Source organism: Balaenoptera physalus, assembly GCF_965194825.1.
Source record: "Balaenoptera physalus genome assembly, chromosome: 3".
NCBI lineage: Eukaryota > Metazoa > Chordata > Mammalia > Artiodactyla > Balaenopteridae > Balaenoptera > Balaenoptera physalus.
The window spans coordinates 87,287,130-87,314,283 of NC_138890.1; the positions used below are offsets into that span (position 1 = coordinate 87,287,130).

General features: G+C 37.7%; 1 protein-coding gene across 1 annotated transcript in view; it reads left to right on the top strand.

Moving 5' to 3' along the window:
- The window catches only part of TMEM232 (transmembrane protein 232), a 263,618-nt gene that overhangs the window by 118,542 nt on the left and 117,922 nt on the right, over nucleotides 1–27,154 (top strand). Inside the window, 1 exon segment of the mRNA XM_082455780.1 lies at nucleotides 11,062–11,309. Coding sequence (XP_082311906.1) covers nucleotides 11,062–11,309 — 248 coding nt within the window.

Sequence of the window (27,154 nt, forward strand, 5' to 3'; positions counted from 1 at the left end):
TTGCACTGGATCTGTAGATTGCTTTGGGTAGTATAGTTATTTTCACAATGTTGATTCTTCCAATCCAAGAGCATGGTATATTTCTCCATCTGTTTATGTCATCTTTGGTTTCTTTCACCAGTGTTTTATTGTTTTCTGAGTACAAGTCTTTTGTCTCCTTAGGTAGGTTTACTCCTAGCTATTTTATTCTTTTTATTGCAGTGGTGAATGGGATTGTTTCCTTAATTACTCTTTCTGATCTTTCATTGTTAGTGTGTAGGAATGCAAGAGATTTCTGTGCATTAATTTTGTATCCTGCAACCTTAACAAATTCATTGATTAGTTCTAGTACTTTTATTGTGACATCTTTAGGATTTTCTGTGTATAGTATCATGTCATCTGCAAACAGTGACAGTTTTACTACTTCTTTTCCAATTTGTATTCCTTTTTTTTATTTTTACATTTATATAATTTGATCTTTAATTTTTTGAATTTTATTTTATTTATTTATTTTTTATACAGCAGGTTCTTATTAGTTATATATTGTATACATAATAATGTATATATATCAATCCCAGTCTCCCAATTCATCCCACCACCACCACCACCCTCCCCTGCTTTCCCCTTTGGTGTCCATACATGTGTTCTCTACATCTGTGTTTCGATTTCTGCCTTGCAAACAGTTCATCTGTACCATTTTTGTAGATTCCACATATATGTGTTAATATACGATATTTGTTTTTCTATTTCTGACTTATTTCACTCTGTATGACAGTCATTGGTCCATCCACGTCTCTACAAATGAACCAATTTTGTTCTTTTTTATGGCTGAGTAATATTCCATTGTGTATGTGTACCACATCTTCTTTATCCATTTGTCTGTTGATGGGCATTTAGGTTGCTTAAATGACCTGGCTATGGTAAATAGTGCTGCAGTGAACATTGGGGTGCATGTGTTTTTTTGAATTATGGTTTTCTCTGGGTATATGCCCAGTAGTGGGATTGCTGGGTCATATGGTAATTCTATTTTTAGTTTTTTAAGGAATGTCCATACTGGTCTCCACAGTGACTGTATCAATTTGTATTCCCACCAACAGTGCAAGAGGGTTCCCTTCTCTCCACACCCTCTCCAGCATTTGTTGTTTGTAGATTTTCTGATGATGCCCATTCTGACTGGTGTGAGGTGATACCTCATTGTAGTTTTGATTTCCATTTCTCTAATAATTAGTGATGTTGAGCAGCCTTTCCTGTGCCTCTTAGCCATCTGTATGTCTTCTTTGGAGAAATGTCTATTTAGGTCTTCTGCCCGATTTTTGATTGGGTTATTTTTTTAATATGGAGCTTCATGAGCTGTTTATATATTTTGGAGATTAATCCTTTGTCTGTTGATTCGTTTGCAAATATTTTCTCCCATTCTGAGGGTTGTCTTTTCATCTTGTTTGTGGTTTCCTTTGCTGTACAAAAGCTTTTAAGTTTCATTAGTTCCCATTTGTTTATTTATGTTTTTATTTCAATTACTCTGGGAGGTGGGTCACAAAAGATCTTGCTGTGATTTATGTCAGAGAGCGTTCTTCCTATGTTTTCTTCTAAGAGTTTTATAGTGTCCGGTCTTACATTTAGGTCTTTAATCCATTTTCAGTTTATTTTTGTGTATGGTGTTAGGGAGTGTTCTAATTTCATTCTTTTACATGTAGCTGTCCAGTTTTCCCAGCACCACTTATTGAAGACACTGTCTTTTCTCCATTGTATATCCTTGCCTCCTTTGTCATAGATTAGTTAACCACAGGTGCGTGGGTTTATCTCTGGTTTTCTATATTGTTCCATTGATCTGTATTTCTGTTTTTATGCCAGTACCATATTGTCTTGATTAGTGTAGCTTTGTAGTATAGTCTGAAGTCAGGGAGTCCAGTTCCTCCAACTCCGTTTTTTTCCCTCAAGATTTCTTTGCTTATTTGGGGTCTTTTGTGTCTCCATACAGATTTTAAGATTTTTCATTCTAGCCCTGTAAAAAATGCCATTGGTTATTTGATAGGGATTGCATTGAATCTGTAGATTGCTTTGGGTAATATAGTTATTTTCACAATGTTGATTCTTCCAATCCATGAACATGGTATATCTCTCCATCTGTTTATGTCATCTTTGATTTCTTTCATCAGTGTCTTGTAGTTTTCTGAGTACAGGTCTTTTGTCTCCTTAGGTAGGTTTATTCCTAGGTATTTTGTTCTTTTTGTTGCAATGGTGAATGGGATTGTTTCCTTAATTTTTCTTTCTGATCTTTCATTGTTAGTGTATAGGAACGCAAGAGATTTCTGTGCATTAATTTTGTATACTGACACTTCCCCAAATTCATTGATTAGCTCTAGTAGTTCTGGTGGCATCTTTAGGATTTTCTGTGTATAGTATCATGTCATCTGCAAACAGTGACAGTTTTACTTCTTCTTTTCCAATTTGTATTCCTTTTCTTTCTCTTCTCTGATTACTGTGGCTAGGACTTAAACAACTATGTTGAATAGTAGTGGCAAGAGTGGACATCCTTGTCTTGTTCCTGATCTTAGAGGAAATGCTTTCACTTTTTCACCATTGTGAATGATGTTTGCTGTGGGTTTGTCATATATGGCCTTTATTATGTTCAGGTAGGTTCCCTCTATGACCACTTTCTGAAGAGTTTTTATCATAAATGGGTGTTGAATTTTGTCAAAAGCTTTTTCTGCCTCTATTGAGATGATCATATGGTTTTTATTCTTCTATTTGTTAATATGGTGTATCACATTGTTTGATTTTCATATACTGAAGAATCCTTGTATCACTGGGATAAATCCCACTTGATCATGGTGTATGATCCTTTTAATGTGCTGTTGGATTCTGTTTGCTAGTATTTTGTTGAGGATTTTTACATCTATAATCATCAGTGATATTGGTCTGTAAATTTCTTTTTTTTGTGATATCTTTGTCTGGTTTTAGTATCAGGATGATGGTGGCCTTGTAGAATGAGTTTGGGAGTGTTCCTTCCTCTGCAATTTTCTGGATGAGTTTGAGAACAGTGGGTGTCAGCTCTTCTCTAAATGTTTGATAGAATTCACCTGTGAAGCCGTCTGGTCCTGGACTTTTGTTTGTTGGAAGATTTTAAATTACAGTTTTAATTTCATTACTTGTGATAAGTCTGTTTATATTTTCTAATTCTTCCAGGTTCAGTCTTGGAAAATTGTACCCTTCCAAGAATTTGTCCAGTTTTTTGTGGTTGTCCATTTTATTGGCATATAGTTGTTTGTAGTAGTCTCTTATAATCTTTAGTATTTCTGCGGTGTCAGTTGTGATTTCTCCTTTTTTATTTCTAATTTTATTAATTTGCATCCTCTACCTTTTTTTCTTGATGAGTATGGCTAAAGGTTTATCAATTTTTAAAATCTTCTCAAAGAACCAAATTTTAGTTTTATTGATCTTTGCTATTTTTTCTTCATTTCTATTTCACTTATTTCAGCTTTGATTTTTATGATTTCTTTCCTTCTAATAATTTTGGGTTTTCTTTGTTCTTCTTTCTCTAGTTGCTTTAGATGTGGGTCTTTTTCTTCTCTTGTGTTTCCTGCCTAGAAAAGTTTCTTTAGCAGTTGTTGTAAAGCTGGTTTGGTGGTGCTGAATTCTGGAGCTTTTGCTTGTCTGAAAAGCTTTTGATTTCTCCATCGAATCTGAATGAAATCCTTGCTGGGTAGAGTAATCTTGATTGTAGGTTTTACTCTTTTATCACTTTAAGTATGTGCTGCCACTGCCTTCTGGCCTGCAGAGTTTCTGCTGAAAAATCAGCTGTTAACCTTATGGGGATTCCTTTGTATATTATTTTTTGCTTTTCCCTTGCTGCTTTTAATATTTCTTCTTTGAATTTAATTTTAGTTAGTTTGATTAATATGTGTCTTGGTGTGTTTCTCCTAGGGTTTAACCTGTATGGGACTCTGCACTTCCTGGACTTGGGTGACTATTTCCTTTCCCATGTTAGGGAATTTTTCCACTATAATCTCTTTGAATATTTTCTCAGACCCTTTCTTTTTCTCTTCTTCTTCTGGGACCCCTATAATTCGAATGTTGGTGCGTTTAGTGTTGTACAAGAGGTCTCTGAGATTGTCTTCAATTCTTTTCATTGTTTTATCTTTATTCTGCTCCTCATCAGTTATTTCCACCATTCTTTCTTCCAGCTCACTTATTTGTTCTTCTCCCTTAGTTATTCTGTTATTGATTCCTTCTTGTGTATTTTTCATTTTAGTTATTGTGTTGTTTATCTCTGTTCTTTAGTTCTTCTAGATCTTTGTTAAACATTTCTTGTATTTTCTTGATCTGTGCCTCCATTCTGTTTCCGAGATTCTGGTTCATCTTTACTATCATTACTCTGAATTCTTTTTCAGGAAGGTTGCCTATTTCCTCTTCATTTATTGGTCTTGTAATTTTTTACCTTGCTCCTTCATCAGTGACATATTTTTTTGTCATCTCAGTTTTTTTTTTTTTTTGATGGGTGGGATTGTGTTCCTGTCTTACTGGTTGTTTGGCCTGAGGCTTCCAGCACTTGAGTTTGTGGGCTGCTGGGTACAGCTGGGTCTTGGTGTCGAGATGAGGACCTGTGGGAGACCTCACTGTGATGAATATTCCCTGGGTCTGAGGTCTTCTGTTAGTCCAGTGGTTTGGACTCAGAGCCCCCATCACAAGAGCTCAGGCCCCATCCCCAACTCGTGAACCAAGATTCCACAAGCCACGCAGGTCTGCAAAAGAAAGAAAAGAAAATAAGGAGCAGATCAATAACAGAGTAAAAAATAAAATAAAATTAGAAAACTAACAGATATGTTAGAAAAAAATAAAAAATAAATAAATATATAGATGAAACAACAACCAGAAGGTAAAAGAGAACCACAATAGAAAAAGACAGGAGGAAAAAAAAAAGCCAGAAAAGGCCTTGCCTGTGTGTGGCAGGACTTAGGTAGGGGCGGGGTTTAGTCGGTAGGCAGGGCCTATGCTTCAGACCCAACAGGGCCATAAAAGGCACTGGGAGGGGTGGGTGGTGGCGCTTAGGCTTAGCATGGTAGGAGGGTCCAGCAGTGCCTCTAGCCTTGGAGGGTGGAGGATCAGGTCTAGGACCCCAACAGGCTCCCTGGGTCCAAGTGGGTGGGGGAAATGCTAGGTCTGTTCCCCCAATTCTCCTATCCCAGAGGGTCCCTCCCCTTTGGTCTCTCTTCTTCTTCCCCCCCCCTCCTATGCCCCTAGGAACCACGTGGCTGGAGAGGGCCTAGGAAGGCAGGGGAGCAGACCCAGAAGCCCAACAAGCTTTCTGGGGCTGAGTGGGTGGGGGAAACGCCTGTGGCGCTTCCCCTGATCCTCCGGTCCTGGAGGTTCCCCTCCCATCTGCCTCTCCTCCTCTTCCCCCCTCTTGCCTCTCTCCTACGCCCCTAGGACCCCCATGGCCAGAGGGTGTCTTGGAGGATGGAGAACTATGGCTGGGAGCCCAGCAGGCTTCCCAGGGCCCAAGTGGGTGGGGTAAACACCCTCCATGCCTCCCCTGATCCTCCATCCCAGAGGGCCCCTCCCCTTCCGCCTCTCCTCTTCTCCCCCTGCCTCCCTCCTACGCCCCTAGGACCAATGCGCCCTGAAAGGGGCCCCGGTGAACAGAGGACTTGGCCAGGGAGCCCAGCAGGCTTTGGGGGGCCCAAGAGGGTGGGGGAAATGCCCGCGGTGCCTCCTCTGATCCTCCGATCCCAGAGGGCCACTTCGCAATCACCTCTCCTTTTCTTCCCCCCATTCCAGGACCAATGCAGCCAGAGGGGGCCCTGGAAGGCAAAAGACCTGAACCAGGACCCCAGCAGGCTTCCCAGGGCCTGAATGGGTGGGGGGAACGCCCTCCACACCTCTGCTGATTTTCCAGTCCTGGTGGGTCCCACTGTCTGCCTCTCCTCTTCTTTCCCTCCTCCCTTCCCTCCCTCCCTCCTTCCCTCCTATGCCCTTAGGACCCACAAGGTCAGAGGGGGCCCTGGAGAATGGAGGACCAGGCCCGGTAGCCTAGCAGGCTTCCTAGTGCCCAAGTGGATGGGGGAAACGCCCTCCGTGCCTCCCCTGACCCTCCAGTCCCAGAGGGCCCCTCCCCATCTGCCTCTCCTATTCTCCCCCCACCTCCCTCCTATGCTCCTAGGACCCACATGGCCCAGAGGGGGCCCCAGAGAACAGAGGACCAGGTCTGGGAGCCCAGCAGGCCTCCCAGGACCCACTTGGGCAGGGGAAATGCTAGGTGCACTCCCCCCTGATCCTCCAAGCTCCCAAAGGTCCTGCCAGGTGTGGGAACCCCTCCCCTCTCCCAGCCACCCCTCAGGGGCGCTGGTCCTGTCTGGCCTCCACTTCTCCTCCCCCTCCACATCCTACCTGGTTGCTTGGGGTTCCTCCCATTTCCTTGGGTATTGAGGTCCCCCACCAGCATCCAGCAGGTGTCCTAGTTGTAGGGAGACATGAACTCCACATCCTTCCATGCTGCCATCTTCCTAATGTACTCTTTAAGCAGCAAAATAGAATAAACAGCATTATTAGTTTCTATTCTCTCAATAACGGTCTCTCTCATCCCCCACATGTGGCTCTTCTTTTGACATAAATGGAAACTCTTAAACATGGAAAGGGAGGTGTATTTTTGAAAGAGTGTGGTTTCTTTAAATACTTATGAATAGAATTCCAGTATAACCGATATGTTGTTTTAAGAAAACAAAAATATTTGTAGAGTTTTTACAATGCACCAGCCACTGTGCTAAGTATCTTACCTTTATTAACTCATCTAAGCCTTATAACTCTCCCACCACCAGCATCACCCATACAGATAAAGGATCTGAGTCTAAACAAGATTAAAAGAAGTAGCTGGTGGTGAACGCACCTATGAGTGAGTTTAACCCAAAGGCTTTGCCATTTCCATGTCATCCTGCCTCCAAAATTAGACATAAACAAGGAACTAACATTTATTGAAGAACTTTTGTGTGCCAGACACTGTGCTAGAAAATATATTCACGTTTTGTGTTTAATTTTTACAGTAACCTAGAAAGGACAGTATTATTATTATTCTATTTTAGGAATGAAGAAACATGCTTAGAGAGGTTAAGTAACTTGTGCAAGATCACACAATTTGTAAAGTGGGAAAATGGATATTCCCATCTAGTCCTTTTCTGAATCTACTACATCAGTCCTTTTTAAACTTTAATATATTCAGGAGTAGGGCCTGAAATTCTCTATTTAGAACATGCTCCTAGGTAATGACAATAATAATGGTCTAAGGACCACAATTTTAGTAACAAGTAGTTACTCCTGCTGTCCTCCTTTGTGAGATTTTATAACTCCTGTAGGAAATAACCGTTTGAGACCACCAATAAGTCACTTATATTTAAATTTTGAAGTTTGAATAAAAAATTATAAGTTTTTTCACAAATAAGTTAAATGTTCCCAGGTCTAAGACTACTTAAGGACAGGTGGAGACCAAAAACAGAGACATAGTAAGAGATGGAGACAAAATTTAATGCAAACTATGGCACAGTGGCTTAATATCCTATTTCTTTCTCTTTTATTCCCTTATGTCGAGGGTAGTGTGAGTTAGCTTAAATTTCGGTACTACATTTCCCTAATTATTGATGGAAAATTCAGAACTGTGGACAGGCTTTTATTTTCTTTTGTATTGCTACTACATCATAATTCCTTGCGTAATTTCACCTGCTCTGACATCCATCTTCTTGCCAACCTAAATGAATCCTGGTTTTTACCATCATTATGCCCAATATAAAGACAGAAGGGTGGGTATCTGACCTTGCATGTTGCTACAATCTATGTGAGAGAGAAATATTCTTCAGGAATACCACTTTTTCAATTTTAATACTAAATCAGTAAAATTATCATAGATAATAAAAAATTGCCATTTGTTTCTTAATAAAAAATGTCAAGTTTCAACAATGCAATAAGAAAAATCCTGAATTTTAAAGCTTTCATGGCATTGCTAAGAAAATAGGCACACATGATACAAATGTAAATGTATAAATAATGTATAAAGATTGGAGTTTGGGGTAGTAAATTCATGAATTTGGAATCTAAACAATGGTCATTAATATTTTGGGTAAGTTTACTTCCAAGAAGTATAGATTTATAGTTATGCACCATTGGCATAGATAAATTCATAGTCTCTGAATTTTAAAATGAGAATAATATCTTTAAGAGAAGGAAGACTCTTTAGAATAGAGCTGACTATGGAAGTATAATCCTATTTGATAAATTTGTTAATATAAAAGTAGCTATGTAACAAATTTGTTTTCAGCATGAAGAGGTTAGATCAAGTCTTCTCAAGATTGGTGGTGGAAGGATCTTATAAAAGCCAGAGCATCAGTGTCTGTCTTAGGGTAGCCCTGAAGCAACTGATCCCTATTGTGCTTCTCACTATTGGCTAGACAGATCATCCTTTGTCATCTAAGTGAATCCTCACAAAACTCTGAGGTGGTAATTATTATCTCCACATCACAAATGAAAAACAAAATGGAACCAAACTAAACACAAAATATAGACCTGGAGAGGTTAACTAAATTCCCCAAGTTTGCATTTTAAATTCCTAAGTGGAATAGCCAGACCTGATTTCAGATCTTTCTAACTGCAAAGCCCCATATTCTTTCCTGGCTTTTTCCTGCAGGAAAACAAACAAAACCTTTTATAGATAAGGCAAATATGCCTTTGACCGATATTTGAAGCTACATTTCCGTAAGTTGAATGCCTTGGACATCATTGAGGGCGGAAAATTAACCTGGGCTTTCAACCAGGGAACCATCGTGAAAGATATGGCAATGCCTTCATTTTGCTATTTGAGAGAGCTGGCATCTGGATCTATATAACCTATCCAGTCTGGGAGGGAAGAAAGCAAAGCGTAGCCAAATGAGACAAAATGAAAAAAGCATTAAGATTCTATAATGCAGGGTAATGCTCTCCTGGAAACAATGTATTTTACCAGAAATTATGTGATGAGAAAACATTATTTTTGTTGGTCCATTCACTTACACATTTATTAATTCATCATTCTCTTAGCAATCGAAGAGCTCATAGTAGTAGGTTTGTGCAACTATATGTTGTTATTGATTTTGAAGTACCTTTTCTTATGAAAAAATTAATCCAGAGAAACTAAGCAGAATAAACAGCCCAGGTATTGTGATTACCATTTTACAGATGAACATGCAGACTTTGAGACATTAAATAATGTCCTAAAAATCACAACAGCTACTGAGTGTTCTTGGCACAATTTAATTTCTTGTTTGAAATTGAATGCTCTTTCCATGATTTCGACCTAGTTAATAAGCAAGATACACAACTGGGAATAGTATAAACATAATTGTATACTGATTGCAACATCCAGAGATAATTGAAATCAAAGGTATTTAAGAATAGGTATATTTCAATGAGGGCTAGTGATAAAGCTCCTTTTCTGAAATAGGGAAAATACAGCTCTCTTTTTTAAATGTCAGTATTAATTTTCTAGCACTTTGAGGCTATTTTGAGTCCTCATTTCATTTTTTTGATGCTTACCTATTTGCATGATTTTCACCGTATTTCTTTTACACGTTTTTTGCATGTTATTCTTTCTCATCATTTCACAGTATTCCATATGTATTTACTTTGTCTTTTGCTATTTTCCTTATTGCTTTAAACCTTTATTTTTTCAATCTTTATCATAAGATTGTTCTCATTTTTTCCACTGTAATTTTGTCTAGATAATGCAATAGTCAGTCTTTAAATAGTAATTTCAGTAATCCTGATCTTGGAATCCTAAAGAGGTTAGTTAGATATTCATATGCAGAAAAACATTTTTCATTCCTTTGTTTTCTACCATAGGATCTATAGACATTTAAAATGAATCCTGAGTGATTGGTAATGAGCTGCCCAAAGATGGATAATATTAAATAAAACTGTAAGAACTTAAATAATAGGAGGCAGCACCTAACTTAGTTATGAGAAAGAGTTTTTAATATTAGCATATTGTAAACACTAAAAGTATAATATGTGACATTTTGAAACTTACATCTTCATTTATTATTACTGATACCAGCCAAGGAAAACATGCCTCTAGCTATCTCAAAAGAAGATATAGGGGGCTTCTCTGGTGGCGCAGTGGTTGAGAGTCTGCCTGCTAATGCAGGGGACACGGGTGCGAGCCCTGGTCTGGGAAGATCCCACGTGCCGCGGAGCAGCTAGGCCCGTGGGCTACAACTACTGAGCCTGCGCGTCTGGAGCCTGTGCTCCGCAGCGAGAGAGGCCACGATAGTGAGAGGCCCACGCACTGCGATGAAGAGTAGCCCCCGCTTGCCACAACTAGAAAAAGCCCTCGCACAGAAACAAAGACCCAACACAGTCAAAAATAAGTTAAAAAAAAAAAAAAAAAAAAACACAAATGAGTTTAAAAAAAAAAAGATATAATTAAAAATCAGTCATGGACATTATTAAATATAAATAGGAAAATTCAGAAAATTGCTCTTTCCTGAATAAAAATTGCTTAAGTATTGTGGAATTTTTGTGTTAGGTTTTTTTCTATATTAGGACGTATTCAATTTAATATAAATCTGAATCCTAGAACATCTCCAATGAAAGCTAAATATAAAGCCCTTTTTGTTTTTTACTTTACTCAAGTTTTGTGCTATAGAAATTTTCTGTTGAATTCAAGGAAAGTTTAGATTATGCACAGAGAAATGAAATTCTGACTTAATAAAACATCTGTATTACTTCAACTGATTGCTTAATTTCTTATTAAATAAATATTACAAATGCTTATGAAATTCTTGTGTGGGAAGTATACAAATTTAAAATAGAAATTATATCATTACATTTTTGAAATTTCAAGACTGATTTCCTTCATGTTTAATTGTTTATTTCATTGAAAATTCTTGTTACGATTTTTAAAATGTTTTGGGGAACTGCATTTTTCTTTTAAAGCTTATTTTAATAGGAAGAATGCAACATTAGTCAAAGAAAATAAACACACATTTTAACTTTAATAATAATACGTCATTTTTTCTCATTTAATTCTATGTCAACTGGTTATTTTTTCTTTTCTTTCAACAGGCTGAGATAAATGACCCAACTGATCCTTTCACAAGTTATAGTACAAAAGTTTCATCAAATGTAGGGGATGAAAATTTCTCCAAATATATAGGATGGAGAATTGCCAACATACTTTCCAAACTATTCTTCCCTTCCACTGATACCTGTGTTCTTCCTTTGAAAAAACCATTGATAAAACGGCACCAAATGAAATATCTGAACAAAAAGCAGGATTCCATGAAGAAGAGAGTTCTACAATTTACTGTAAGGTAAAGTGAAGCACTATTCAAAATAGTTGTTATTCTAACATATTCCATTTTGGAGTTATATAAGTTTTATATAATTATGTGCCACATTATTTAACTCAGTTTCTCTTTTTTAATTCAAATCTTGGCTCCACCACCTCCTAGATATTTTATCATAAGCAAGTATTCCTTTCTCAGAAAGTATTTCCTCATGCTTAAAATAGGTATTATTATGTAATATAAATCAATGTTTTAATAAAGTGAAAGCCTCTCTTCCATAGTGACCTACATTTGCCTAGTTTACCCCCATCTCTCCCTATCATTAAATGCTGTGTATCCTTCCAGCATCTATAAAATGTCAATATAATAAATTATAAGTATATTTAAAATTTTCTCTCCATTTTCCACTATGGTTTATGGATTTTTAAAAGTCTTTTTGGGAAAGTTCTTTTCATTTCAAGATTAAAATGTCACATTTCTCCTAGTACTTTTAAGGATTCATTTTGAACACTTTAATCATTGGTTCATTTGAAATTTTTTCTGGTATGTGGTGTGAGGTATAGATCCATGTGGCTACTCAATTGTCCCAGCAATATTTATTGAGTGATCTATCTCCCTTCAATATTTTTCCCTGATTTTAAATATCTTTATCAAATACGAAATGCCCATTTATTTTCTTTTTCTATGTTCTAAAATAATTTCAATATTTTGGAATTATCTACTCTTTTAAGCTTTGGTAGAATTTCCTCTTAAACCATTAGTACCTTATAGCTCTTCTAAGGGTAGTTCTTTGTCAAATTCTTCTGTTTTATGTGGCTCTTGGCAGGGCTTATATTCAGCCATAATGTGCAGCTACAGCTGGATTCCATTCTTACTGTTTGAGGCCCCTGCCATAAAAGTATCTGGAGTATCAGTCCTGAATATCGGTCTCTTTAGATCTTTCTCCTTCTTTTTAAGTCAATTTTAGCAAATTATGCTTTTTTTAAATATTACATGTTTTATTCCATTTTTCCGAATTTTTTGGCCATAATTGAACAAAATAGTGTCTTAAGATTCCTTCTGTTTTCTGTTTCTGTGGTTATCCCCTTCCCCTTAACTAATTCTCATTTTGTGTATTTGCATTTGGTCCCTTTTACGCTTCTTAAGTAGTTTGTTTGGTATTTTATCTATTTTATATTATTTTTTCGATGAACCAGCTTTTGGATTCTAACTCATGTATTTTTGTTCTTATGTTTATGAGTCTGTTACTACTTCTTTTCTTTGATCTGTTTTGTGGCTTACTTTTCTTGAAGAAGATGCTAAATTATTTGGGAAGTTTTCTTCCTCAGCATTTGCCTAACTCATTATCTGAGTTCCAAAATCATGTGACTGTTGCTGCCCAAAGGTGGACTTTAGTGCAGGGGTAATAACTGGGTGAAACAAGGCGAGGAGGAAAGTTTTCCTTTTGTGCACACAAATAGTCAAGAGAAAAATAGACACATGCTTGAGAAGAGTTTGACACAGGCTTAAGCATTTATTCAAGAATTCTAAAGCCAGTGAGGAATATATGTAGAGCTGAGATTAAGGATCACACAGCCTGCACTTTAGTAGTCTCATGTGCGGTGCAGGAATAAATAGTATAAAAATGTTCTTCAGCATGTGTTATAAATATCTATAAAATTGCAATATGTTCAAGGTGTAATGGAAAGGCCAGCTTTAAATGTTATGAGTATTGAGATTTACTTTTGAATCCCCAAATGTCTTCTGTACATTTTCAAGGACCGCAGACACGGAAGAAAAATCAGTCTGGGACCACAGAGAGGACAGTGTACTTTGGTTTCTCATCATGGCCAGTTAAAGGAAAAGATAGAAAGAAAGAAACTAGAAAAATAAAAGAAACGGGGTATTGACCAAAGGAGATTAAAGAAACAGTGGGGGAAAGGGTAAATAGACAGTAAAAAGGCAGCTGGAGATGAATGATGCCCACTGGGACACAGAAAGGAAGGACCTAGAGAGATAGAGATAAGGCGACATATTGGGAATGCTTAAAATAGCAGAACAGAGAAATAAATGTTAGGAGCAGAAAGACAGATGAAAGAGATCAAAAGGAAAGGGAGAAGATATAAGTAAGGGGAGAGACATACTGAGAATGGAAAGTAGAGTGGAGACATATGCACAGGGTTTGGGGACAGGGGTAGAGAATATGCAGGGTCAGAGAAGGAGGCATAAGAGGCAAGGGGTGGGGTTAAGACCCAAAGAGTCCTGTAGGTTTTGAAGGATTAGTATATGAGATTTCTCCTCAGCCTACGGTTCATTACATAAATGAGAACCATCCATCACTGATCTTTAAAAATGTTACCTTCTTATCCATTTTTTCACAGCTCATTACAGCTTCTAGAAATTAAACTTAGGGTCTCTGGCTTGAATGAGAGCCACAGCAGCACAGCAGCCTGAGCTTCCCTCTAGCAGAAGTCCCTCGGGGCAGCCCAGGGTGACTTTCACATTGCACCCTTCCCGCTGTAGAGCATGGGAACTGTGCCCCCTGGAGTTGTGCATATTGCCAGCTCCAGTCAGGGGTGAACTGATCCCTGGCTGCAACAGATGTGAGTGGAATAGGGCTAGAGCTCAGTGACATCAAGACAAAGGCTAGGTCAGTCCTGGTTGAACAGTCTCTACTGTCTGTTTGGGGTACGGGATAGACCTGCTTTTAAAAAAGTTGTTGAAAAGCATGTTTAAGCTTTAACTTTAACTTTTAATGCATTGAAAAAATGGCTCTGGCTCACTAAACATTAACTGTGGGAAATGTTGTTTCTTCCATTTGCTTGATTCTCCATCTAGTCAACAGTCCCGTAGCTATAGCTCCTTTTGTCATTTCTCCACCTCCTCCCACGTCCAGGTCCACAGACTGGAATTAATGCAATTAATGAACTTCTGAGCATGGTGGAGTCCTATAGGTAAAGCACAAAGACATAATTTAAAGCCCACTGTATGCTTAGCTCTTTTTCACCTTTTAAAGGTCTTCTTGCATAGGGTCATATCACCAATTCCTTATCACGTATTCCTAGAAAGCTCCATTTTGTGTTTTCATCAAAAAGCAATGTGTAAGATGGCAAGAAGGCCAACATTTAAGGACTCCTACAGAAGATGGGGCACATTTAAGAGGCAGGAAGACAGGAAATTTAAGATAATATGTTTCTCTATTGCCATGGAGCACTAAAGTGTACCTATTTCAGTGTGAAACTGTGAACATTTACCAGTAAGGAGAAAATAGGAGCTTCCTTATTGCTGAAGCATCCACTATATCTGATGACCTAGCACTTTTTCCCAAAATATTTTTCTTCACTTGTGTTTCTAGCCTGTAAAATTCTCTCAAAATGGGAATTCTTTCTTTATATGTTTATAAATATATATATTTTGCTTTGAATGACTTGCAGATCTGACCTCTTTACAAAATTTTTCAAAAGAAAATTCATTGTTTTGCTTCTGTACATTGAATTTTTGGGGTTTTGCTTTTTAGTGGGACATGCTGTTGGATGCATGTTCTTCTTGCCCCTCAGCATTTTTTTAAAAAATGAAAAAACATTGTTTCTTTACTATATCATAAAAACTGTAGCCAAAAACCGAGGCATAGTATACTTCTACTTCAAAGCATAGTTTTTTCCTTTTCTCTCTTTGTCAGTAAAACTGTCTTAAATTTACCTTAAGGCTGAGAATTCAGAACTCTGAAGATCAAATTTTCAAAAACCAGTTTCTACATCTATACTTTTTGGCTTCTGAGGTTTCTTGTAAGTGTATTTTCTAAGCTTATGCCTTGGATCCCTAAAAACTCACAACTAATTATTTGCATACATGTAAAGACTAGGAGAATATTAACTTAAAACTTTATCTCTGATTAGGCTTAGTTTGCTCACAAATTTTATGTCAGAAGACTTCATTCATAAGACCAGCACCTGGAAGAGAGCCCAGCTGAAACAAGCAAGAACGGACTGAGAACATCTGTAGTCATTCAGGCAGGACATTTTACATAGCTGACTTCATAACAGGGAGGTCGTACCAAAGGCTACTGTGTCTCCTATAAATCCTCCTTTATAAAAGGAGCCAATTCCAAGGTAGTGGAGCTAGGAGTAGCTAACATTTGCTGAATGGAGACGAGGTGGGGAAAGGTGGATACCACAGTGTCCCAGGAGATAGGTTTTACTGGAAAGACCAACAGTGAGCAGCAAAAAGAGGCACGTGGTCCCCATTTCTCATTGTCTCAGTGGGAGGGATGCTGGAGTCTGGGCAAGCAACTGGACATTAAACTAGATTTGCGTTTTGAGGGGAGAGACACTGCATGACTGCTATTCTACATTCTTATAATGTAAGGGTGAAACTGCCTTCTCAAGGAAGAAATAAACATTTTGGGCCCAGTTGCCGAGTCACCTGAGGTGGGTGGGCATCAGCTGGATAGGGATGCTAGAAATGCCAGATGCTCAGGACTTGGAGCCCTTGGGAAGTGGTCTTAATGGTTGTAATAGGAGGCCACTGGGCTCCCTGGGGAGTTGGGTTTACAACATGGGAGACGCTTAGGACCCCTAATTCTAGCTTCCAAGTTGCCGGGCAATTCAAGATGAATCTCCAGTGTTATAGTCAAACAAATCTGTTTGCCACCCTACATGAGTACATTTTAGAAACAAGGCACTATGCTAAGCACTACCCTTAGATGTAGATTGATTATTTTATCCATTTTGTAGATTTTATATATCTAGAAAATCTCCATCTTGTAGATATGAATACTGAGAGGTTAAGTAATTTGCCCAAGAATTTATAATCATTAAGTGCTAGAGTTTGAATTTAAACAAATGCATTCTGACTCCTGAGTCTACTATGCTGATGTCTTTCCCCTCATGTGGGACTTCATGTGATGGTAAAGCCTTGAGCAGTTGTTAAAAAAAACTTATCTTCAAGTCATAAGAAAAGACTTTTTATAAGTGTTTTTTTCAATTTCTGTGTCTCGATTTTCAGAACTTGACTTTGATTAAGGAACATTTTTTTCTGGGCTCTGCATCTCTCTAGCTAATATTAGGAAATCTATGTAAGAGGAGGCACTTTCCATTAAGTAGTATGATTTTTAGCTAAAGTCAATGGAGGAAAAAAATATAAATATATCTATTTGGAGAGAGAGAGAGATTTAAAAAAGGAGAGCTCCAAAAGATTCTTAAATAAAATGCTTTAAACACATCTGTCTAGTTCTGTTTCATGCAGGAGAAAAAAGTCTGTGCCTCCTTTACAGAATATCAAGAATATTTATCTTATAGCTTTTTTTCTGATTGATTTAGAGTAAGTTACTTAACTTCTTTGAGCCTTAGGCTTCTAATCTTTAAAAGTGTAAAAGTTGTACATTCCTCTTAGGTTTGTCCTGAGGATAGAAGGAAAGAATGTATGTAAAAGCCTGGACATGTTAGTTCCTTATCCTTTTGTTCTATAATTGAGTAGATTTTCTAAAATATTTATTTTCTTCATAATATAATATTTATTAATACAATTGTGATAAATAATATGTGGAAAATTTACATAAGTTATGAATTACTGCTAGCAACTTTTAAAAAAGAACATACAGTTTCCCGATGATTTCATTTTTGGTTATGTTTTGCTTCCCTTCTTGTTTCTAGTTTTTGAATTAAAACACAATTCAGATCTGGTTCTAAGTCATACATGCATTTTGAGGGTACAGTATCAAGACCCATTATTGAAGAGTAAAGTTTGGAATCTTGATAGTTCACATGGCTGATTATAATTTTCAGCTGAAGAGAAATAGAGAACACGAATGGGTCTTCAGAGATGGGCCCCTGTGTTTTGAACTTTTGTGAAATATTTTATTATTAAAATGTTGGTTAGACGATCAGCTCAGGTCAATCATTTAAAGTGTTAAAATTTCTAGAGTGAAGTGGTATTGGAAGTGAAGTCCAATTGCCAGTGACAGGACCATGCAAAATACATCCATTTCCAATACGTGACTCTGTTTACCTCTGGTCTTCCCTAGGAGATAGGTCAGTCCCCATCTATCTTTGGTTGTCTCCCCTCCTTTCCTGCCTTTCCAGTGGAGCCTTGGTCTGAGCAGGAATTCTAGGTGTTATCAGTGGGGCCATAGCTTTAGCTGCCACTTTCACTGCAGTGGCTTTGTGCTTATAAGACAGGTGTCCAGCTTCAATACGATCATCAACCCCAGGAGTTCTCCATTCACAGTAACATGATGTAATGCAGAATCTTAAAAATGGCACAAGTGTTAAAATGAACTGGTTGAGATGTAAAAACATTCTATTGATATGTTTCAAATACAGATCAATTAGATTCAAATGACAGCCCTATGAGAAGACAAAAGTTGTGCAACAGAAAACAAAAACAAAATCTGTTTTTTTGTGTTTTGTTTTTTATGTGCACTTTGCTCTTTCAGAGAAAAGGGCAATGTTGTTTAGCTTGTGATGAAATGCTTTTGCAGTGGTTGACAAGTGTTTATTACCTGCTTTAATTAGAATGTAAACTTGGATATGACGTTAATCAAATTGGAGTAGTCTTCCCACTCTCTAGATTCTCATAAAATATGAAGTCAATCCGTTAAAGGGCTTAATCTTCCCCAGTTTCTAAATGTCTCCTTGATAGGATCAAGTACTTGATCAGGCATATGAATCTTTGAAAACCTTAGTACCCAGGGCAGGTGCTTTCTGTCCACCTGTCAAAGCAAATGTCACTCCCCAACTAACCCAGTCTTTCCTGGGCTGTCTCTCGGTATGGATTTAAATGGTAGAGAGAAAACAGAACTCCTGATACAGGTTGCATATTCCTTCAGTAAGCATTAACTATACATCTCTGTGTGCAGGCACTGTGTTAGGCACTAGGAAGACAAAGACAAACTATGCTTAGAGTGTAATTGATGGTTTCTTGTTCAGAATGACTGATTGTGTCTCTAGCATATTGGTTTTCCACCGTAAAGACATTTGGGAATTTGCACCCACAGTTTTCTATTTTTTTGTATTTTCAGTTATTCAATACAATTTAGTAGTACCTGACCTATATTAGACATTTAATAATTATTGAATAACAAATACTAAGCAGAGGGGCACAGGATGTGCAAAGCCCCCCATGGTGAAATTGATCATGGAGCATTTAAGGAACTAAAAGAACAGTTGTGTAGCTGGGTCACTGAAACCACAGGAGGATGAAGCTGAAGAGTTGGTCATGATTTTCAGCTTTATCTTAGAAGCCATAAGAAGGCACTGAATGTGTGTTATATGGTAGAGTAAGGAGTGAGGAGTGGTGTGTGTGTGTGTATGTGTTTGAGGTTGTGACATGACCGTAGGTGTGATGTCCTTGGGCAAGTCACTTAACTTCTCTAAATCTGAATGCTTTTGTCTATAAAATGGGGTAATGATAGCACCTTTCTTGTTGGTACTTATGAGAAATTAATGAGGTAGTCAACTAAAAGTGCTTACTATAGGATCTGGCACGGAGTAAGCACAAAAATGTTTATTATTATTGTATCAATAAATATATGGTGGCATAATTATAAATGTAATATAATAAATATACTGATATATTATTGATCAGTATAATAAATATATTAGTTTTATTACTGTGTATCATAGTCATTTTCATTGTTGTCATTGTTGGCTTTGTTACGTTGGGAAAGTGCATAGGATGCTATTGTAATACAGTGTGCACTAGGTTGGTGGCAATACAGATGGAAAGGAGGCAGACGGATTTGCATACGATTTGGAAGAAAAAGCAATAGAATTTGATGATGATTAGATAGAATGACAGGAGGTGCAGAGAGGAAAATGTCTTTTCCAGATTGAGCAACTAGTCCAATAGTGGTGCGATTCACTGAGACAAGGGGTGATGGGGGAGAGTAGGGTGTGGTTGGGGTTAGGGAAAGATGCTGAATTTGAAGTAGTGCTTTTGAGAGCTTTAAGTGGAGAAGTCAAATAGAAAGTGAGTTCCACAGTACTGTTATGCAGGGACAGAGTCTGGGCTGAGTCACTGAATGAAGGTGGTGACTAATGTCATGGGCACAAGCAACACTGCCTTGGTAAAGAACATCAAGTGAGGTGAGAGGCAGACCTGGGGTGGAATTTTGAGGAGTACCACCATTTAATATCTGGAAGGAAGAGAATGATAGCAAAATAAACAACAAACCAAACCTTAGATATAGCCAGAGAGGTTAGAGAAAATCTACAATTTATAACAACTTGAGAAAAATTCATGGATGGTTCTGATAACTAATTAGTATATAGTAATGTTTTAAAAAATTTTTAAGTCTATGGAGATGTTGATTTCAAGGATGGACAAGGGAGAATTTCCAAAATAATCTACCTAGACAGTGATAGAATCTCCCTCTTTGAGTATCTCTGAGCAGCACTTTCTGCTCACTACACAAAAAATATAAATGCAGATGACAAAAGGATTGCAGTTTTTTATATATGACACATACTTCCAAAAGACCTTGCAGTATCTACCTAACAACAACAACAAAAAGTTAAGTGCCAAACCAATGCATGAAGCTTTCTAAGTTTGTAGACAAGATCCATTGGTCAAGATGGGCAGTAATATTGTATACTGTATATAATATATGTATATCTATGTACACATGACAAAAATGAATTTCTAACCTCTAATGAAATATATGCATGTATCAAAATACCAAGAAATTATGAAGTTAAGATTATCACTTAGAAACATATCTTAATGGTCTTTCTAGTTATTTCATAGGCTTATAGGCCTTTTTAAAATTTCACCAATTTTTCCATTCTTTTTAAAAGATAAGATTTGTTAATGCTGTATTTATATCATTAACAATGGCACAGCGTGTCTCTTCTATTAGTTTATCCAACAAACAAAGGACAAAGATAAACATTTAGGAGATTAATTTCTTGCCATAACATTTTTAGGTCCAGTACTTCATGTCCTCCATTTTTATTTGAGAAAGTAAAACTCAGACCAAACAAGTTAACCTGACTATGTGAAAATATTCATGCCAAGGACTGCAGTGAAATCAGAGGCCACAGAGCAGGTTCAAAATGTCCTCCAAACAGGCCCTGGATGTTCTATAGAATGGAACCTGGTGGAGGGATAGCAGTGACCAGAGGAGGGCATGAGGGAAGACCCAGTCAGGAGAATGAGAGATGGTGCCATGAGTGTATGAGAATTGTGTGATACCTCTGTTTCATGCATGTCTTCATTAACTCCAAACTACATTGCTGCTACATTTCTAGGATTTCTGCATTTGTTTATAAATTCAGTGTGTGCTGCATATTTTTTTTCTTCCCCAAACTTAATTTTCACATTATAAATTCCCTTTTTATTTGTTGTTTTTTCTTTCCCTCATCTTCCATCTCCTTCTTAAAAGGGTGCATCTATATCCAACACTAATCATGCCTTATATCTTTAATAAATTGTCATATCCATTTATCATTCTGAACAGCTTCCACCTTCAACGCCAGCTCTGTCACTGCAATATAAGATCAGTAATTGCTAAGCATCCATCATATCTGAAGTGATATGTCACTAAATTCTTGGCTCTTCACAATAGTTCACTAACCTGAGTCTTGTCGAGTTAGAACTAATGTTGATTGGTCCTCTTTCTGTTTTATTTTTTCCGACATCAAGCTATTCAAAGGAAAAGGCCTATCTTTTTTTTTTTTTTTTTTTTTGCCTATCTTTAACATTGTAATTTTACTGAACCATTTATACAAGCAAACCAGTATTGTCACACAGAAGTCTAAGCACAGCTGGCTGACAAATCAACCATCTATCAGCATACTGATATCTAACAAAGGAAAGCTTGTAATAAGTGAATTATAGCAAAAAAAAAAAAAAAAAGTCACATATAATGCTTTCTCTTGCTTCTTTTCCTGCTGGGGTATAAAAAGCATGTGTTGCAGCCAGCGGTGATTTTTCAGGAGTCCCTCTGTAAAGGCCAAGCATTTAAACAAAAGTTGACATACTCACCCTCACGAAGTCTCAGATTCCTATGGGTCTTATTCCTGTAATGTTCACCTTCTTCTGTCCATAGATAAAATATAGGAAGAAGGACAATAGACAGTGAATTCCATTTGGCACTCAGACAACTTACCTGACAGAACCGTATCTGGTTGTGAGAGAGGAGTCTGGGAAGTGACACAGCCCATGCACTTAGGCAGGGTCATTAACCCCTGCTGGGAACCTGGGCCAGCACCTCTCTGTTAGTATCTGCATGTTGATCTCTGAGGCGTTTTAGTCAAGTGTGAGCCGAGTACTTTCAGGTTTATGTTCAGCGTATCACTGTTCACAGCAGTGGTGATTGAGGTGGTAGGGAGCTGTGGAAGTGGCAGCAGGAGCCGCTAGCAAAAACCAAAACAACTGAGCAGGCCCAGCCTTCTTAAGTCTACCAGCAAGACCCTCTGCTTCATTTTAGAAAAGCTACCAACATTTCTGTATTCATCTAGCTGTCGTCAGTCATCACAGAGCACTTTGCTGTCACACGCAGTTCTAAACACAGCTGGCCAAAGAATCAACCACATGGTAAGCATCCTGATATCCAGCAGGGAGAGGATGTGACAGGTGCATGCATAGAAAAGAAAACCTCGAATAAAGTAATGCACAAGTTCCCTTCCCCCTCTCTTGTTCCATTCCATATAGTACTCTATTAATAATCCCCATGTTACGAAAATCTCTAAATTCTTGATGCTAGAATACCCATCGATATTACACGTGAGTCCAGATAGGACTGGTGAGTAGTACTATTACTGTAAATTCTTTCACTCCTGGCTCAAGAAGCAGTCACTTTAGCCTCGTATTTCAGAGCTGTATTGCCACTAGGTCAGATATGTTCAGGAGTATGATAAAGTGATAGGCCCCAAGTCATGGTAATTTGGCTGGGAGATATGAAAAAGAAGCATATAATTGTTTTGGGGGAGGATATGTAGACAGAACACTCTGTATTTAGGAAAGAATATGCTTAAATAAACAGAAGCACTAAAAGAGTTCTCAAGAAGGCATTTTCTTTCTTTCCTTTCTATAGTCAGGGATGCATCTAACGTAACCGTGACTCAATAGGGTTGGCAGTCATCAGAAACAGAAATTATTCAGTATTCGTATGCTCTGTTGCCAAGCAAACCTCACTGTCAGAAAGCCGTTCCCCTTTCATGTGGCTATATGGTACCGCATGAATAGGAATTGGACAAGAGGGCAGTTAATTTGATTGATGTAGACCACCATTGTGGGCAATTCAGACGCCTGAAATTCCCTTTAGGACTTGAATGATCCTATTTGCCTGTTTTGGTGACTTACAACAGTGGGATAATCGGCATATTTTCCCTCCAGTGTGTGGACGACCACCTTCAGTACTCTTTTCTCAGCCCACTTGCATTTAGATTCAATTGGAGACTAAAATGAGGAGAGGTAAGATTAATCATAAAATATATTATTATTTTCAAGTTCAAGTATATTTTTAAAATAACTAGACAACAATCTGAGGGGGAACAGGCAGGCACCAAAAACAAAACAAAACAAGAAACCATCACTACCACCATAGCAGTATAAGGTTGGTGGAAAAAAAATAGGTCAGTTTAACACCCACTGGTGTCTGTAAGGTGTGATAGAAAGTGCACTTCTAGTCTTTTTGTATAACTGGGACCCAAAAGATTACTATGGTTGGCATTGTCTTGGTAGAAAACGGGTTACTATTAGGGAGTCACTGAGGATGAAACTAGCCCAGAGCAATAAACGTTTTCTATGTTTTAATGGTAAGGAAACTCAAGTCTGATTTGGTCAGGGAAGTAGGTAACATTGTCGCACCAGCCAGATCCCTTCACCTCTCATTTTTCCTTTCCTCCTTATCGCTCCCCCCTCCCCCTGCTTAAATTCTGGTAGACATGTGAGTGGACTAACAAAAGGCGAATGGTTTAATTTTCTATAATTATGTGGATCTCAGCGTGCCTGTTTGAGAACATCTGGGGGTACTGCAGACCTATTGTTTCTTCCATATTTGAAAAACTCCCATAATTTTCATAGAGAGGTAGCAACATTCTAATAGTTGAAATAGACTCCCTTTTAAGGGTACATGGACAGGATATGACTAAAATTTGTAACTTTCTAGAGCTAAATCTTTAGGAATTATTGAATGAAAATGAATGCCTAGTCATATTTATGTGGCAATTTTCCGATTATCTTCGATGATACAGCTAGGCTCTGCCCTACCCCAGCATCAGCGTCTGTCTTTGAAAGTCCAGCATTTTAAGTTTACAAGGAACCACTTTCCCCTGCGCAAGAAGCTATATTAAAATGTGTCCTCCATATTTATTTTTTCTGATTGGTCTTCTATAGCTCTGTATCTCGAAGGAGAATTTTAATAGAGGATAGTAAATGTCCACGTTATAAGATGAAAACTAGTGCAAAAAATCTACAATTTTTTTAGATAAAAAAAATTTTTTTTTAATTTAGATGATTAAAATGGCATTATCTAAAGTACCTATTCTATCTAAAGACAGACAAATAGCTATTTTCATTTATAGCTGAACACATGCACCCTGTTTCATGCTTACAAATTGCCTGGTAGATTTAGGCTTATAAACTGGCAAGATATTCCAAGGAATGCAGTGTATGACTTGGAAACAACAAATAGGGGGAAGAAAGGAAAAATAGACACGTATAAAGGATCAATTATCCCATGTTCTTATACAATTTTAAGGGTTAATTCCTTGCATACTCAGGAGTTAAGTGTATTATCTTCGTCTTTAAAAAGTTGCACAGCTCCATTTCATAGTCAGTAATTTGACAGTCACACAGATTAGTATTTTTAAAGCAGAAGATAAGGTGGAAGAGAAACATTTGCTGTGCATTCAGCAGCAAAATTTGGGGCCTGCTGTGTATTTTTGAAATGCAGAGCTAGAAGAATGGGCTTACGGAGAAGAACAAATATCTTGGCCAAATTTATCCCATAAAATTTCAACCTAGGCAAACCTGAGTAAACTAGGCATATAGCTGAAGCATATGGATAAAAAGTGAAATAAATCATTCAATTAATTTAAGTTAGTGAGGTTCATAATGATAAACATTTTTATGTTGGTCTCTTGGTCCCTTAGGAGCCTAATTTTTCCCTTGAATTCTGTACTCAGGTGTACAGCCATCTACATTGTTTTCATTTAGATGGGCTGATAAGCACCTCAAATTTAACATACCCAAAATTGAACTAATCTCCCTCTGACCCCAAACTGCTCATTCCATTATTTTCTCAGTGAATAGAAAATTTATCCTTCTATTGAGTCAGACCTTGAAATCATCTCTGTCTCTATTTCACTCGCATTCCATGCTTAACCTATCAGACAAGATAGTCTTTACCTTCAAAATATTTCCAAAATCTTTCACTAGTGTTTCCACCTGATTCAAAAGAGAAGAAAAAAAATTGACATTTGGGACAAGGACAGTCTAGCTGTGGAATCGGCTTTTGTAAAGCTTTGCAATAATGGTAAAAATAGTGGAAAGCTAAACAGCTGAAATCTCTCTGTAGGCCAAGCACTGTGCTAAGCCCTGGAGACATAGTGGAGAACCAGACAGATATGCTGCCCACCTTCATAGAGTGTATCATCCAAAATAGAGAACAGATAAATCAGTAAGCAAATGAGGTAATTACAGACTGGTTTAAATCCCATGGGTGAAATTAACTGGGTGATAAAATTGAAAGGAATTGGAGGATTCCACTTTAGATAGCCAGGAAGGATCCCTTTGAAGGAGTGATTTTGGGTGGAGACCTCTTGGGGAAGGAGTGTGTAGGGTGAAAGGGTATGTAGACAGAGAGGGGACAGTGAGAGCAAAGCCCGGGGAAAGGAAAGGACTCACCAGGTGTGGTAACTAAAGGTGGTCAGTGTGGCTCACTGTTAGAGAACAGTGGGAAGAGGTGAAGTTGTCTCTGAGGCCAGATCTTACAGGGCTGTAAGTCCAGATAAGGAATTCTAGTTTTATTCTGGCAGAAAAAGAAGTCACTGGAAAGTTTTAACCAGAGGAATAATAAAGCCAATTTACTTTTTAAAGGGAACAGATTATGGTCTGAAGGTGAAAACTGAATTAAACTGACATTTCTTCTACTCCTTTTATCTCCTTTTCAAGATTTAAAACTGGTCTTGAAAATGATGTAGGTTTATATCCAATGCCTGTTGAAAATTTCATCATTGGGACCTATGCTTCCCAATCACTGACTGGAATTTCAGTTTGCGTCTACAGCTGTATTCTTTGGCCATAGTTTCAGCCCGTGGCAACTGCAGAAATTTGCTGGTAAACCACTTCTTGCCTGATGAGGGCAACATTTGATCAATTCATTCAGTAGGATTGGAATAACAATAAGAATAGTATTTATGAAACGATCTGATATTTTTGAATTATTATAATTCTAAAAGGTGAGACTGTTGAAATTGGTCTTTAATTTTAGGTATTTTGCTTTAATGTAGATATTTGCATGTATTTAATTTGTTTAAAAATCATACATGTGCACACTCCATAGGGAGTTTATAGCAAAAACAAAATAAAACACACATACACACACACACAGACAAAAATATTAGAAATAATTTACATCCTAGCACCTGTTTATGTGTCTATACTTATGATGTTTGCCATCCCAGCAGTAACGGTAACATTGTGCACTTCTGTGGTAGTCATCCCTTTTCTGTTATCATACAATTTCAAGCTATAAGCAAGGAAAATTCCTATTTTGGTAGTGATTTCAATTCTGAAGTTCACTTTATATTGCATACACTCTTTATACTTTAGGTTCTCAGATTAATCTACTAGCTGTAGAATAATTCAGTACAGCTCTTTTAAAAACAAAACTGAATTAAACAAAACTTTACTTCCCTCCACCAGTCTCCATGCAGTTGAGCAAATTGGTTAAATGTGGTAGTGTTCTTTCCTACTTCTGATGGTGCTTATTTTTCACAACCACCTCTTGTATACTTTGCTGGCTCCAACCAGCAAGTTTTGAGATGTTAGTTTACAATGTCTTACAGGGTTTTCTTTCAACAGTTACTGAAAATTTCATGGAGGTCTCCTTTTTTTTTTTTTTAATAAATTTACTTATTTATTTATTTATTTTTGGGTGTGTTGGGTCTTTGTTTCTGTGCGAGGGTTTCTCTAGTTGCGGCAAGCGGGGGCCACTCTTCATCGCGGTGCGCGGGCCTCTCACTATCGCAGCCTCTCTTGTTGTGGAGCACAGGCTCCAGACGCGCAGGCTCAGTAGTTGTGGTGAACGGGCCTAGTTGCTCCGTGGCATGTGGGATCTTCCCAGACCAGGGCTCGAACCCGTGTCCCCTGCATTGGCAGGCAGATTCTCAACCACTGCGCCACCAGGGAAGCCCCATGGAGGTCTCTTGAAAGCCCCAAAGCTATTGACCCTCCAGAATGAATTTTTAAACGGGGAAATTCCAGGAACATAGCCAAGTCACGTGGGGCTATTTGGGATCTGGAAAGTCTTTCTTTCCTTAAATTACATCCACTGTGAGAACCCTTATGCTGCATTCATCCTAAGGCTACACCTGCCTGAAATAAATTTCTCTCATGATAAGTTATCCTATAACTTTGTAATGTAGGCACTCAAAAGTTTTTATCCTTGATTATACTTCAAATGTCCTCATAATTCCCTCTTAAGGGTTATATAACATTATCACAAGGATAAAGAAGTACAATGATAATTATAATAAGACTAATATTTACATTCTACTTTTCTCTTGCAATACCTTTACAAACAGAAGCTAATTAATAGATTAGATGTCAATATTTTATCTTCAAAGAGTTTAATGCTTTAGATTATGATTTATTTTTAGCTCAAGTGCTTCTTTAGCATTTTTATTTGAGGCAGCATAGTACAACAGAAGGCAGATATTTTT